We start from the raw sequence: 17,488 nt of genomic DNA, 5'->3' as shown, positions 1-17,488 counted from the left end.
GTTTTTGCTTGTGGACTAATTATATCTCACCCCCTGCAAGAAGAAAGACAATTGCTTTGATTATTTTCTAGTGTGACTATTTTTTTTTATATAGTAATGCTTTTCGTAAACAGTTTTACTTCTTTCCGAATCGGTGACCCCGGTTTTAATCATGTTTATGTTTTTATGTTGCATGTGGTTTTGTATGTATCGTCCTGTATTGTATTGTCTATCGGTTACTTGCCTTAAATAAAAGACGGATGTGAATAAATCTCCTCTGCTAGTGTATCTGAAGTTTCATAAGTCTCACATTTACAAGCTTGACATATATTTTCGGGAGTCATCGTAGGAACTGTATTTACATATAAGCATTTAACTTTTGTATTGGAAACATTTCATGCTTGATATATCAATGTCCTTTTACTGGAAACAAGGACTTAAGTTAACAAGAATATGTTAAAAAAACCTATTCAAATAACGATTATTTAAAATATTTTAATAAAATATTAAATAGCATATTGCGTTATTTTATGAGGTTGGTATATATCGGTTAAACTAGTGATGTGTTATTTTTAATCGGCAAGCAAACGCCAATTTTGAAACCGGATCTGATTAGTGTTATTCCGTTCTTACGCCGATCTATTCCATATCAGAGGGGAAAACAGTTTAGTGGGATATTTTGATGATGACGAAGTTGCCAATTCGTCTATATTACAAAGCATGTTCTAGGGATTTGTTTGGAGACAGCATCATACTGTTGTCCGATAATTGGGTTAAAATCATATTCATTTATATTTAAAAGATGAAACCATTGATGATTAAAATTCTATTTAGTGTAATAGAGGAACGAATTTATTCACCTCTCAACGAGAATTTTCTGAACAGCAGAGCTTCCGTATAACGAAAAGCCTATACAATCGAATTGAACCGTCGTATTTTTAAGATAACTTCAACGTGACAAGTTCTGTAACACTTTGTGCACTTCCTTGGTTACATTTACTGTATGTTATTTAAATTAAAACAACCGAAATGTGCTTAAAACGTATTGTGTATTTATTTTCAAATATTCACTTTCTTATACCGGGACATTTATCAGGACATATTATGCTATCGTTTCGTTTTTAACGTTATTCCAAACACATTGAGCACAAAGCAGAAACATGTGTACTTTCATTTAAATAGGAATGATGACATATTTCACAACATTTAATCATTACAGACGTATCTCGAGCTATGCTCTTATCAGCGTGATTAAAAGTGAATCCATGAAGGTATATTCAATGCAATACAATAATAGCCTCAGAAATTTAAATTTTGAATTTAACAAAACATCTCTATCATATACATTTTTTGAGCCATGCACAGGTATGTTTGGGACACATCAACGTTTATAAGAAAAAATAACTACCTATACAAGGAAACAATTTAAAGTGTTTTATATTTTTTTACTTTATTCGATATAATATAGTAAAATCATGCAAATCTTGTTCTGGATCGAACTATGATAGAAATCGTTAAATATCAACAACTCCTTTGTGTTTCAAATTAAATTGTTAATTGTTAAAATTTAAGTTATAATCTGATCACTCAATAAAATAAATTAAATAATCATCTTTATATTAATTGCAAACAATTCTGCAAGCTATTAAGCATTTAAGGACATCGTCCAATCATTTTGGTAATTTTATCAACTTTGTTTAAAAATAGTCATCTAATCATGTTTTTAAACGTTGTTATGTTCGCAGAGTGTTTGTGATTGATATACGAAGTTGGCGCATTATAATTAAACAATTATGTAAAAAAAATAAATATGCATACAAAATGACGTATAACATCAACCAAACATTTCATTTTAATTTATTTATTTAATAAGTTTGCGTCGAAGATCATATTCCTTTCAAACAAGGAAAACATCGCTCGTTGGCAATTCATTTTATCAACGGAGATAACTTCTACACTACTCGATAAGTAGTGTGCGTTGTGATGGAAACGTTGTCAGCTGAACCAACCCATTGGCGATAAGGTTTCAGTTGAAAATTCTGTACACGAATATCACATAATATGATTATAATTGGAATATAATTTTCGGTACTTTCGATCGCAGTGCACAACTCATTTTTAGCGCAAACAAAAATAATTAATTCTGAACTTTTCAGATGCATGTTTTTTTCTCAAAACGCAACGTCTCGAAAGGCCTATGCTTAACCGTTTATTGCTTTAAAATAAATTTGCATTGACAAACATTGTCTTCATAATCGGAACATGTGAATAAAATATATGTGCCGTGCTCTGTGAAAAGGGGTTTAATGCATGGGCGAAAAGTGTCGTCCTAGATTAGCCAGTGCAGTCCGCACAGGCTAATCAGGGACAACAATTTCCGCGTTTATGATATTTTTCGTTTAAATGAAGTTCCTTCGTAGTAAAAATCAAGTCTAGGCGGAAAGTGTCGTCCCTGATTAGCCTGTGCGGACTGGGGCGCAACTTTTCGCACATGAAATAAACCCCCTTTTCACACAGCACGGCTCATATGGCTACTTGTTCTTCATGTTCATGTGCACCAGAAACTAGAAACACCGAGGCGAAAGTGTAAAACACAGCAAACGAATGGCTGTTAACACTTAATGCGTTATGTCTAAACATGTTTCAGTACGCTTATGATGTCACAACTGACCCTAAAGTTAATGTTTGCGCTCAATGTGGCACGTTTTTCGTGCCTAATCAGATGTGTTCTAAATGAAATGAAACACAAACTTGCTATTTTTTCACGTAGTGTACACGTTGCATTTGGAATAAGAAAATTTACAGTAAAGGCATTGCTTACAGTGTATATGATTATTGTCTTCTTTTGTTGTTCCCTTAGCGGAATATGTTCTGAATCTATCGGCGCTGATAATATTCGTGCTATCAAAGAGAGGTTAACACACCTTGAAGATGCTCTTCAGGTAGAGAAGGACATGAATTCACGGCTATCAACAACTGTCGACCTTGACGAGGTCGTTTATAGAAGCTGTTGATAAGGCAAGGTCGATATTACTTTTTGCTAAAACATACAATCAAGTAGTGTTGTTGTTTTCTGCATTGACTTACTCGAACATTCAAGAACGGCTTGTTGTTTTTGTATACCACATATACGAGTATTTTACTACGAATCACACAATGTGATGTTCGCTTTTTGTCAAGATATTATTTTACGCTAGGAAAATTTACATTTAATCGGATATAGAACTGACCACTGCTCTTCCCTCATTACTGTGTTCATTTTTATATGTATTCAAGTATTTCAGGGAGAGTACAGCGACAGGTCGGGCGATAATCAGAGGTAGCTTTCTTCGCATCGATATCCAACCCAGCGCATCACCTATGGCAAGGTCAGGTTCTCATCTTCGACAATGTCGGCACTTCCATTGACTCCACTCAGTTGGCTGGTGGATACAGTGCACTTACTGGCGTTTTCCCCGTCCAGTCAATGGCCTTTACGTATTCTCAGCAACAATTATGACGTTCGATGGTCACTCGACGCATTGTGCGATCCAAAAAAAAACGACGTGCCGCTTTCAACGATATACGTTAGCGGAGCCAATGGTCACCAATGGGACTCGGCGTCATCAACGGTTAACGTTGCCATGGTAAAGGGAGACACCGTTACTGTGCGCCATATGGACGACGACCATTTAGTGGCGCGATCATTCTACGGAGGTCAGTCCACGTTCATAAGATTCCCACTACAGCAGCATGGTCATGAACTGTCTGTTGCTCCAATTATGGGGTGAACATGTTGATTTATATGTATACAGCATACAATGAGTAATTCATTTCAATTAAGTTGAATAAAGCTACGACTTATGTAATCTCTAAAATGCGCAGTCTGACTAGCAAAGCTTTCAGGTAACTTAGAACATTATTAACTTGACTTGAAACCTCTTTTGTAGAGGCTTAATGTTACAAATCATGAAACAATCTTGTGCACTTCGTTGGTTACATTTTATGCATGTTTCTGAATCTTAAACACAAATACATTCGTAAGATTGTATTGGGAATGTATTTACAATTTGTTCTTTTTTTAATCGTTGGCAAAGTTCCATATCTCCAATATTTTTTAACGATGTTCCATATACATTGAACTCCAAGGAAAAACATTTTTATTTTCTCATGAATAAATGATGAAAAATATTTATATGGGATTTCATCCAATCATATCACTTATTCTATGAACTATCGTTGAAAAAGTAATGTAAGCATGTAACTAAACGAAGCTTTGTTCTCAGGGTTGCTAAGATTGATTGAGTCAAACATACGAAGCATTTATATTAAACGATGCTAAATAAACACTCTCTTTACATTGTGTTTCATAACAAAGTTCCCATCGAAAAGCATGTAACACGACGAACATATCCCTCGTTTCCGATTCACTTTATCGATGGAGTCAGCGTCAATATTATGTCATAAGGGGTAAAACCAACATTATCATCTGAACAAACCGAGCGACGGTATTTTGTCTGTTGAACATCGATACAAGCACATCATATTTGCAATCCCGAATGGTAGTATAATTTTATTATTAATATATTAATATATTTGCCGATTATTTTAAACAAAATAGAAAAAGATACTAGTATAACCATTATCTATGATTTTGTGTTATAACTCCCAAATAACCATTATCTATGATGTTGTGTTATAACCCCCAAATAACCATTATCTATGATTTCGTGTTGTAACCCCCAAATATTTCATAGTTCATTTTATTAACATTGGTTTCCTCTTTATTTTACTGGCATCCGTGTGCAGTTTTCATTAATGGAACAGAACTGTGTAGGTTTTAAAAAATCTGCTTCATCTTGTAAGCGTAATTTCATATTTTCTCAACTTCAAGGGGAGATGATTCTGAACTTATTCTTACGTTGCTTTTTACGATAGGGGTTGAGTAATCATTGATATGAAAACACTGTAAAAGTTTTAATGTGTTTACGAACCTTCCCCCACCCTCTCACACATATATTTCATGGGCATAATAAAACCAAAAAATGGTTACAATAAAACAGCATATTTATTTAAACTAAAAAGTCTACATCAAATTAAAATGTTAACATAGAACACAAATAAAATAATTTGATTCTACTGCGGCTCGAACCTTCGGCCTCTCACATGTGAAGCGAGCGTGTAACCACTTCACTACGGAACCGCTTGAAAAATCACCTTCTAACTAAGATATTAATAAGCTATTAATAGTCGGTTTAAATGTAAACACGGAAGTTTAAACGCTGGATAGTAAGCGGGGTTAAAGGTCCATACCAAAGGGTCCATACCACTGGCAAGATACGGGTCAGGCCTGCGGCCTTGTATATGTGGTTCTTAAAAAAACCTGTAGGAGGACTTGATAGTAATGAGACTGGAGTGCTGTGATGGTGCTCCTCATTGATAAGCGACTGCTTCCTTTATCAAGACTCATTATTACAATTAATAATACGTGTCGCGCTTCGCGCTCTATGGCGCCTTTATTAGTAACAAGGTGGTTGCTAGGATAGTGGAACAAAGAAGGTTTTATTGTGTTTACGACCCCCCCCACCCACCCTCTCACACATATATTTCATGGGCATAATGAAAACGAAAAATGGTTACAATGAAACAGCATATTTATTTAAACTAAAATGTCTACATCAAAACAAACAGTTAACATAGAATACAAATAAAATAATTTGATTCTATTGGGGCTCGAACCTTAGACCTCTCACATGTGAAGCGAGTGTGTAACCACTAGACTACGGAACCGCTTGAAAAATCACCATATAACTAAGATATTAATTAATAAGTGACTGTAGTGTAACGGTTATCAATAAAGCAATAAACCGTGTAATCGCTGTCGTCTTGTTAAATTGAAGAAAATACGCGTTAACCAAAACTCGAACAGCAAAAGTCTGCGCTATTGTTAGAAAAACCACACAATAAATATAAATAAATAAATATATTTTGATTATGTTTTGTTTTTATACAAAACCAGATAGTTTCACCGGTTCGCGTATTTGCCCAGTCCGTGTGATCTTTTATTATTGCCCAGTCCCTGTGATCAGTTATTAATTAAGAGAATTAGCTTTGCATTATTGGCAATAGATGTTGTAATTAATGTAATAGGCACAAATGCAGTACTTATTTACACTACAATTTACACAAAAAATCACCAATATGCAAGATATTCTTAAAACAAAAATATATACATTGATCCGTAAAATAACTTCTCCTCCCATAAGCGAAAAAAAAACGTATTACATACTAGTCGCCGCACTTCAGGGCCAATAAAAAGAACACACACGTCTTAACCTAGCTCTCAAAAATGTCATTATTGCGTCACTAAAGGCTACACTGCACTAATCATGGCACCCACATCTGAGATGGCTGCAGCTGGAGTGAAGATATTTCTAGCAAAATTATATGTTGTTTTAACGTTTCGGTAAAATACTGTGCTATCATGTTCTAAAGGACAAATGAGAATACCACGGTCGTTATTCAATAGCGCTATTGGAGATGCATAAATAACGAGCCAATCATACTTACGGGATGGCGCTAAGGACCGGAAGCTTTTTCTAAACAATTGATAAATCTAGAGGCTGATTACGCTTATTGTTTTTTCATAATAATTCGGAACTTTCTGTTCTTAGCGCCACCTACTTGGAATGTGCTCCGATTCTTTTAGAAATATGCAATAATATATCGATCGAGCGCTCAGAAGCTTATGTTAATGCTGGAACTTCAATACTGTCACACGCGACAAGTTGAACGCTTAAACTTGACTTGCTTTTTAAAACACCATATAGCAAGTTATAAAGGTTCTCACGTTTCGAAATGGGTTGCAATTGTATGTTTCTGTAAATTTGTGGAGCAGTTCATCTTCGCAGAATTGCACTACATTTCTCTATTTTAAGCTAAGGCGAAATATGTTGAAAACAAAATCAATCTTGATTGGTCAAGAGAAGACAACTTTTGTCCGCCTTACCGCGTAACGCGGAAAACAAAATAAATTAGCATGGTGCCTCTGAACATCTTCGTTTGACCATGTTGTTCTACAAAATCATCTGTTTAAGGCTTAGCATTGTAAGCAATTCTTGTACATCTACAAGAATATATTAGTTATATGACAACATCCTTTACTTAAACAAACACTAACCTATGCATACAGTTATCGACATATTTACATTTACTCTGATAAAAAAATATGTTCTGTATAGAAGATGTACAAACTCAATCAGCCACGCAGACTAAAATAGTATAATTATTTCTTTATTCTTGAATAAGACATTTTCATTTCATCCAACCACTGGAGTGTCATCGTACTGCCTCTGCAACAGAAACCCAGTGAATGTGGACTGTCCACCATAAAACGCTCCGGCCAAGCCATGATCATTGTCCATGTGTTTCACGCTTACACTATCTCCTTTAGCTAGAGGAACGGTGACAGTTGACGACGCAGAGTCCCACCCATGGCCGCTCCCACCGCTCACGTAGATTGTTGAAAGCGGGGTGTTGTTTTTTTGCAAGGCGACGTGTGTAGTGTGCTGATCGAGGGTCATTATTGTGCACGAAAAGACGTACACACCGCTCAATGGAGCCGTGAAAACACCAGTGGTGGCACTATAACCTCCTAAAGACTGTGTTGAATCGATCATGGTCAGCAGTTGATCGAACACGACTGTCTGACCTTGTCCTAAATGTTCAACTGAAGCACCAATCGTTGCAAAGAACGCCACTGCGTCGCCTTCATATGATCGCTTTCCAGCACCTGCTCGTAAATTGCCGTAAATTGTGACAACGTCAACCTTATCAGAACATCTAAATACATTACGGAACGGACAGTTATTATCAGGACTCATTGTTCCTCTATTGTAAGAAAGCAAAACTGATTAAGTAAACGACAACAGTGACTTTGCACTCTTAAACCCCATAAGCATTAATATACACTTCAATTGCTTCGCTTCTGCACTTTTTGTGTATCATTTTAATGAGATTATAACAGTATACAATGTACTGAGACACGCTTAAGTATGTTGAAATCGCTTATAGTATGACATATAAAATATTTATCATACCAGTATTTTACTATATATATGCATGCCAAAAAGATCAGTTTAAGGTTAAAACTAGCGAGCTTAAATTCAGATTTATAACAGTAAATATATTTGAAGACATATCAAAACAGTATACAAACCTTTACTTAACCGCGCATTGCGTTCCTTTTCGAGCTTTAGTTCTTCTTCGACCTTTCCAAGTCTTTCTTCGATGGCACGAATTTTGTCCGCGCTAACCATTGCTGGCATCTTGGTCTCTGCGACAATAACATATAAAACGCAAGCAAAAATAATTAAACGCAATTTAAACGCATTCATCTTTCACTGCCCTGCTCAACACTGACACAAGACAATATGAGCTTGCAATGGAGCGCAGCGTAAATCGACCGATAAGGACCAAGATAGCGGTATAAAACACGATTTTAAAGAGCGTTTATTATTTTCATGGCATAGCACATAATGCGATAGAGTTTTATAAGTCCCACATCGGAATTTGTAGAATTTTCTAAAACTGGCAATTTCTGGAATATATGCGGGTACATGCGGGGTACTTAGACGTATAGCAGATTTTCCACGGGACGTTTAAACCTTTCTGGAGCAACTTGCTTAAGATGAACTACCCATTTATCTACATCATAAACATTCCCATGCCATCGTTTTAAAACGGCAAATAAAACGCACATGCGCGTATGTATAAACTAACAATCAACCGATGATTTGCTGTTATTTCAAGTTAATTTCTACATGGTTGAAAAAATGTTTAATACCTATTAATATAATAAAACTTGTTATATATGTCGAAACTTGTGAAAGTCACTTGGTTTAGACAGTTCTCTACATGTTACCGGTTTTCATGTGCAATTGAAATATCAGGGTTGAAAAAACAACAGTATATTTACATTAACATAGATTATTGAGGAAACTATGTTTTCAACGTGCAAATTGTTCGTCTACTAAAGCAAAACGCCATGGCTACGTCTTTGAATATTGTCATTACAGTCGATACTGCAAGTGACAAGCGTAATGTTGGCGTTACATGAAATTCTATTATAGAAACATGTGACATAAACCGCACAAGGATGTAAACGTTATCAACACATCGACACTTCCAATCTCGACAACAAGCCGAGGGCAAGGAATTTTGTGCGAATGTCTCGCAATTTATTATTTACCTAAAACACACTAAAATTGGAGACGCTGACCTATAACCTTAATTGACCCATTTCTGAAATAATACAGCACTGTTACAACCCGTTTTGCAATAAACCCGTTTTGCAATAAAATTATTGCAAAACGGGTTGGAGTGTCTTATTGCAATTTTTTTTTTTAAACAACCCGTTTTGCAATAAACCCGTTTTGCAATAAAATTATTGCAAAACGGGTTGGAGTGTTTTATTGCATTTTTTTTTAACAACTCGTTTTGCAATAAACCCGTTTTGCAATAAAATCACCACACATTTATTTGCAATAATTTCATTGCAAAACGGGTTGGAGTGTCTTATTGCAATGAGAATTTTGTATAACAACCCGTTTTGCAATAAACCCGTTTTGCAATAAAATCATCACTCTTGTATTTATTCAAATGGATTGGAATAGTTAAAAGTGATGTTCAAATTTTGTATTTAAATAATATTGTTTTAAAATAGACAAAACTGTGAGTTAAAACTTAAAATTGAAAAGCATGGAAGGTGGTGAATTTCGAGATTTAATTCGATAAAACAAAACAGAATGTGTGTCGAAACGTGTTGAAGTGTCTTCATGCAACGTCAGTTGTGAGTTACAAACCGTTTCGCAATACAATCATCACATATATACTATTTGTTTCAAATTGATTTGAAACGGCATAAAGTAAGTTTAAAATGTCGCCTGCAAGGTAAATATGATAAAACTAGGCTGAATGTATATATTTATGAAGTGATTTTCACCAATTGGGGAATTAAATTAAGACAACCCAGAAGTGCAATAATTTTATTGCAAAACGGGTTGGAGTGTTTTATTGCAATTTGTAATTTGTATAATAACCCGTTTTGCAATAAACCCGTTTTGCAATAATTTTATTGCAAATCGGGTTGGAGCGTCTTATTGCAATTTGAATTTTTTATAACAACCCGTTTTGCAATAAACCCTTTTGCAATAATACAATGACACGTGTATTAATTAATTCAAATTGATTGTAAACATTAAAAAGGAAATTTAAAATATCGTTTTTTTTTATTTCCAAATATGGACAAAACTGTTAGTTTCCACTAAAAAGTAAAAAGCATTGAAGGCGATGCATTTCGAGATTTAATGCGATAAAACAATACAAAATGTATATAGAAAGTGTTTCAACCTATTTAGTACTGAAGTGAAGATAACGCCGAAATGCAATAATTTACTGAAAAAACGTGTTGAAGTGTCTTCATGCAATGTGAGTTGTGTGTAACAAACCGTTTCGCAATAAAATCATCACATATATACTATTTTTTTCCAATTTCTTTGAAACGGCATAAAGTAAGTTTAAAATGTCGCCTGCAAGGTAAATATGATAAAACTAGGCTGAATGTATATATTTATGAAGTGATTTTCACCAATTGGGGAATTAAATTAAGACAACCCAGAAGTGCAATAATTTTATTGCAAAACGGGTTGGAGTGTTTTATTGCAATTTGTAATTTGTATAACAACCCGTTTTGCAATAAACCCGTTTTGCAATAATTTTATTGCAAAACGGGTTGGAGCGTCTTATTGCAATTTGAATTTTTTTATAACAACCCGTTTTGCAATAAACCCGTTTTGCAATAATACAATGACACGTGTATTAATTAATTCAAATTGATTGTAAACATTAAAAAGGAAATTTAAAATATCGTTTTTTTTTTATTTCCAAATATGGACAAAACTGTTAGTTTCCACTAAAAAGTAAAAAGCATTGAAGGCGATGCATTTCGAGATTTAATGCGATAAAACAATACAAAATGTATATAGAAAGTGTTTCAACCTATTTAGTACTGAAGTGAAGATAACGCCGAAATGCAATAATTTACTGAAAAAACGTGTTGAAGTGTCTTCATGCAATGTGAGTTGTGTGTAACAAACCGTTTCGCAATAAAATCATCACATATATACTATTTTTTTCAAATTTCTTTGAAACGGCATAAAGTAAGTTTAAAATGTCGCCTGCAAGGTAAATATGATAAAACTAGGCTGAATGTATATATTTATGAAGTGATTTTCACCAATTGGGGAATTAAATTAAGACAACCCAGAAGTGCAATAATTTTATTGCAAAACGGGTTGGAGTGTTTTATTGCAATTTGTAATTTGTATAACAACCCGTTTTGCAATAAACCCGTTTTGCAATAATTTTATTGCAAAACGGGTTGGAGCGTCTTATTGCAATTTGATTTTTTTTATAACAACCCGTTTTGCAATAAACCCGTTTTGCAATAATACAATGACACGTGTATTAATTAATTCAAATTGATTGTAAACATTAAAAAGGAAATTTAAAATATCGTTTTTTTTTATTTCCAAATATGGACAAAACTGTTAGTTTCCACTAAAAAGTAAAAAGCATTGAAGGCGATGCATTTCGAGATTTATGACGATAAAACAACACAAAATGTATATAGAAAGTGTTTCAACCTATTTAGAACTAAAGTGAAGATAACGCAGAAATGCAATAATTTACTGAAAAAACGTGTTGAAGTGTCTTCATGCAATGTGAATCGTGTGTAACAAACCGTTTCGCAATAAAATAATCACATTTATACTATTTGTTTCAAATTGATTTGAAACGGTATGAAGGAAGTTTAAAATGTCGTCTGCAAGGTTAATATGATAAAACTAAGCCGAATGTATATATGAAGTGATTTTCACCAATTGGGGAATTAAATGAAGACAACCCAGAAGTGCAATTATTTTATTGCAAAACGGGCTGGAGTGTTTTATTGCAATTTGATATTTTATAACAACCAGTTTTGGAATACAATTGTAAACCCGTTTTGCAATGATTTTATTGCAAAACGGGTTGGATTGTCTTATTGCAATTTGAATTTTTATAACAACCCGTTTTGCAATAAACCCGTTCTGCAATAATTTTATTGCAAAACGGGTTGGAGTGTCTTATTACAATGTGACATTTGTATAACAACCCGTTTTGCAATAAACCCGTTTTGCAATAAAATCATCACTCTTGTATTTATTCAAATGGATTGGACTAATTTAAAGGGATGTTCAAATGTTGTATTTAAATGATATTGTTTAAAAAATAGACAAAACTGGGAGTTAAGACTTAAAATTAAAAAGCATGGAAGGTCGTGAATTTCGAGATTTAATACGATAAAACAACACAGAATGTGTATCGAACGTGATTTCAAACAATTAAGTACAAGTTAAGATAAAGCAAAAATGCAATAATTTATGGACAAACGTATTGATGTGTCTTATTGCAAGTTGAATTTTGTTTAACAACCCGTTTTGCAATAAAGTCATCACATATATACTGATTGTTTCATATTGATTTTAAACGGTTTTAATGAAGTATAAAATGTAGTCTGCAAGGTAAATAGGATAAAACAAGGCTGAATGTATATTATGAAGTTATTTTCACCAATTGGGGAATTGAGTGAAGACAGAAGTGCAATAATTTAATTGCAAAACGGGTTGGAGTGTTTTATTGCAATTGGATCTTTTTTATAACAACCCGTTTTGCAATACAATGTAAACCCGTTTTACAATATTTTTATTGCCAATCGGTTTGCAGTGTTTTATTGCAATGTGCATTCTCTTTAACAAACCGTTTTGCAATAAACTCATTACACATGTACTTATTGATTCAAATTGATTTGAAATGTTGGAAATAATAGTGTTAACTATTTCATCTTAAAATGCCTTGATACTTTTCACACGAAATAGTCTCATTATACAAATTTATTATTTACTAATATTATATTCTTCATTTCAGAGAAGTGACAGAGTCCCGTTAATGACATTATAAATGAATTGGTGTGAACATGATTATGTTCCGATACTTATTAAAAATGTCAGTTAATGCATTTTGTCGTTTACTTAAAGCCCCATTACTACTCAAAATCAATTAAAATTTCGTACAATATTTCTCAAAATAAAGGTTAACAATTAAAAATCATAGTTCCTTATAGCAATTGCCAAATTTTCAACGCCAGATGTGGTCTGGTAACTACGGAATCCGGATAGTGCCATCTATAATCTCGCCATTCTTTCATCAAGGGCGACAAACGACACACGAAGCGATACACGATATTTTGCGCGACACAAGATATTTTGCGCGATACTCAAAGCGACACACGATATTTTGCGCGACACACGATATTTTGCGCGATACACGAAGCGACGCGCGAGAATGTACCACTAAATATCACCCTTGTGTAGGTTGCCCAAAAGGCGATATATCGTGGTAAATATCGCGTGTCGCTTCGTGTATCGCGCAAAATATCGTGTGTGGCGCAAAATACCGTGTGTCGCTTTGAGTATCGCGCAAAATATCGTGTGTCGTGCAAAATATCGTGTATCGCTTCGTGTGTCGTGTGTCGCCCTTGATGAAAGAAGGGCGAGATTGTAGATGGCACTATCCGGATTCTGTAGGTAACTTAGATGTTTGTAGATACAAAATGCTCGTTGTTGTTGTTTTTTTTTGCATAATTATTTCCATTTTACGGTATCTATTCAAACGACACATGAACACTAACGTGGTACCATTTTAGTGTTCGTGTGTCGCATGAATAGATATATTTGCGGGAAATTAAAATGGAATTAATTGTGCCACAAAAACATAAAAACGGGCATTTTGTATCTACAGAAATCTATGTTACCAGACCACATCGGGCGTGGAAATTTCGGCAATTGCTAGAAAGAACACTGATTTTAAATTGTTTAACTTTATTTTCCGAAATATTGTACGAAATGTTCGTTGATTTTGAGCAATAATGGGGCTTTAACAAATACTCACATGTGTCTGGTGAGATCCTCTTTTCTTCTAAATTGCTTCTCACATCATGAATATTTTGACAAGCCGAGGTGCCTGTCCTCGTGCAGTTTTAACCCCCACTTGGATTTGAGGGCATCCCCACAAAAACGACACACATGTGACATAACTGAATTACATGTTAAATATACCGATTAAACACAAACGGTATGCATCATGTTAGGAATTTTTAATGAAATGTAGAAATGTATAATGTAAACACAGTATTCGAAGATATAGACCTTAAATAGCTTTTAAGAATATAACTTTTACGGGGTAATTATTTCGTGTTACAATTAGCAATTCGAAATGAATAATAAGATTTTAAACTTCAAAAAGTCGCAAGTAAAATGTAATGTATACATACATTTACTATTCATAACAGCTGACGATTGCTCTTGGGAAATTAACATGAACAACACACACACGCGTGTCGCGCTCGCACCATATCATTTACCATATTCGTTCATAAACGTCCAATTCCAAAGGAACTGTTTCACTTTTCGTACGTATTTATTTATACAGCACAGTTGCAGTTCTTATGTGTGCGTGGTAATAAATACTATCAAGCTTCTAAATCTTACTGTTTTGAACAGAAATATAATACTTGTTAAAGTAAATGTCATTATATTAGTTAACATATTTATGGGTGTGTCTAAAAGGTGGAAGGACCGCCTGCATATATATTCGTCTACTGCCGTTTGCATTGTTTGGCTACTGACGTTTGCCATTCTAAAATGTACTACTGACGTTTGCCATATTAGATTCTACTCTTTAAACGTACATTTATTATCCGAAACATATTTTCGAAAAACTTGGTAATATATGTTCGTCCGGTAACAAATAGATAGTTATGTGATCGTTTATTTTTGTAAACACCGACTCTTTGTGTTTGTTTAAATACGTTTGCTTCTACAATGAAAATTTGTGTCGAAGTGTTCTCGAAAACCAAAGCAACACACACCACACGTGATATACCGATCGCAAGCTTTATGCATGCTTTATTGCCTGCACCAGGTCGTATGAAAACCAGAGGACAATCAGCAGAGATATTGACAAAAACCTACCTGGTGTGGCTGTTATCCTTCGTAAAACGCCTACTGACGTTGACTTTTGGGGCCTCGTTACAGTTTTTGTTCATTCACAGTGTCCGTATACATTTGGAACTTCCTGAATACATTTTCTGATCAATTTGAATCAATTAGTATATATGTAATGATATTCCTGAAAACCGCGTTGTTATAAAAAAAAAATCACATTGCAAAAACACACTACAATAAACAAATTGAATTATGGGTTTTTTTCGCATAATTCCCATTTTTTTGGAAATCATTTTCTATAAAAATATTGTGTTGTTTTATCATATTTTCTGCTGCATTTAATATCTTGCCATGTATTTTATTATTTGGGCAAATCTTACAACCTGGTCTTAATATGTGTTTAACTTAAATCCGTACATACGACATTTGAAATGTTCATTTCAGAGATTCAAATCAATTTGAATTAAATAATACATGTGTGATGATTTTATTGCAAAACGGGTTGTTATACAAATTACAAATTGCAATAAGACACTCCAGCCCGTTTTGCAATAAATTTTTGCAAATAAATGTGTGGTGATTTTATTGCAAAACGGGTTTATTGCAAAACGGGTTGTTAAAAAAAAATGCAATAAAACACTCCAACCCGTTTTGCAATAATTTTTTTGCAAAACGGGTTTATTGCAAAACGGATTGTAAAAAAAAAATTGCAATAAGACACTCCAACCCGTTTTGCAATAATTTTATTGCAAAACGGGTTTATTGCAAAACGGGTTGTTATAAAAAAATCAAATTGCAATAAGACGCTCCAACCCGTTTTGCAATAAAATTATTGCAAAACGGGTTTATTGCAAAACGGGTTGTTATACAAATTACAAATTGCAATAAAACACTCCAACCCGTTTTGCAATAAAATTATTGCACTTCTGGGTTGTCTTAATTTAATTCCCCAATTGGTGAAAATCACTTCATAAATATATACATTCAGCCTAGTTTTATCATATTTACCTTGCAGGCGACATTTTAAACTTACTTTATGCCGTTTCAAATCAATTTGAAACAAATAGTATATATGTGATGATTGTATTGCGAAACGGTTTGTAACTCACAACTGACGTTGCATGAAGACACTTCAACACGTTTCGACACACATTCTGTTTTGTTTTATCGAATTAAATCTCGAAATTCACCACCTTCCATGCTTTTTAATTTTAAGTTTTAACTCACAGTTTTGTCTATTTTAAAACAATATTATTTAAATACAAAATTTGAACATCACTTTTAACTATTCCAATCCATTTGAATAAATACAAGAGTGATGATTTTATTGCAAAACGGGTTTATTGCAAAACGGGTTGTTATACAAAATTCTCATTGCAATAAGACACTCCAACCCGTTTTGCAATGAAATTATTGCAAATAAATGTGTGGTGATTTTATTGCAAAACGGGTTTATTGCAAAACGGGTTGTTAAAAAAAATGCAATAAAACACTCCAACCCGTTTTGCAATAATTTTATTGCAAAACGGGTTTATTGCAAAACGGGTTGTTTAAAAAAACAAAATTGCAATAAGACACTCCAACCCGTTTTGCAATAATTTTATTGCAAAACGGGTTTATTGCAAAACGGGTTGTAACACAGCACCATCCACAAAAATCCATCATATATATTCATGTACATATGCAATACAGGTCACAAAGTTGACATGCAAACATACCTACTTCATTATAGAACTTAATTCATTTCATTATTTAGTTCGCCCGCGGTTATCTTACGTTACTGACATAAAACATGGCAGCACTCTCATGCGCCGGTATAACAGGGTTGAAAAAAAAACAGTCGTTTATTCGTGAATAGTTTCAACATTTCGACATTATTAAACGGTATTCACAACAGAACTGAACAAAACATGTTTTTTTTCAGACAGGTATGCATCGATAAAACATGGTGAACATATAAGATTGATAGAACAAAATATATATTTTTGTTTCCGGTTCAAGTGTGGTTTAAGTTTAGCATTTGGTGAAGTTGTACAAGCAGTGAAAATCAATGAAACAGTAAGATTGTTTGCCAATTTAGAACTACAGTAAAGATGAAGATTGACATAAATCTACAAAATGTACATTTGAGCCAATATAATGATAATAATAATAATAATAATAATAATAATAATAATAATAAAATGTATAGTAAAACATCCATAGTCATTTATTACAATTTACATTAATATGTATTAATGCGTGAAGGGTGAAGCAAAAGTGATGTTTATAGAAGTCTACTTGATTTTCCTACAGTATGTTATTTACTTACACAAGTGCAAAGTTTTTGGTTCAAGACTGAAGTAAACAGTTAGGTGCTTGTAATAGCTTGGTTCTTTTGGTTCTTTGTTCCGTATAAAAAAAATAGGGATGACAGTGTCTTCAAG

General features: G+C 33.8%; 1 protein-coding gene across 1 annotated transcript; it reads right to left on the bottom strand.

Moving 5' to 3' along the window:
- Positions 1–7,238: 7,238 nt before the first annotated feature.
- Positions 7,239–8,416, bottom strand: LOC127836070 (complement C1q tumor necrosis factor-related protein 4-like). Its single transcript, XM_052362494.1, has 2 exons — positions 8,177–8,416; positions 7,239–7,750 (listed from the first exon to the last, which is right to left on the bottom strand). Exons 1-2 carry the CDS (start codon positions 8,352–8,354, stop codon positions 7,278–7,280), a joined length of 651 nt encoding a protein of 216 aa, XP_052218454.1. The 5' UTR covers positions 8,355–8,416; the 3' UTR covers positions 7,239–7,277.
- Between the last annotated feature and the right edge of the window lie 9,072 nt (positions 8,417–17,488).

This window comes from Dreissena polymorpha, chromosome 6 (genome assembly GCF_020536995.1).
Source record: "Dreissena polymorpha isolate Duluth1 chromosome 6, UMN_Dpol_1.0, whole genome shotgun sequence".
Lineage (NCBI taxonomy): Eukaryota > Metazoa > Mollusca > Bivalvia > Myida > Dreissenidae > Dreissena > Dreissena polymorpha.
This window is presented reverse-complemented; position numbering and strand designations above follow the sequence as displayed.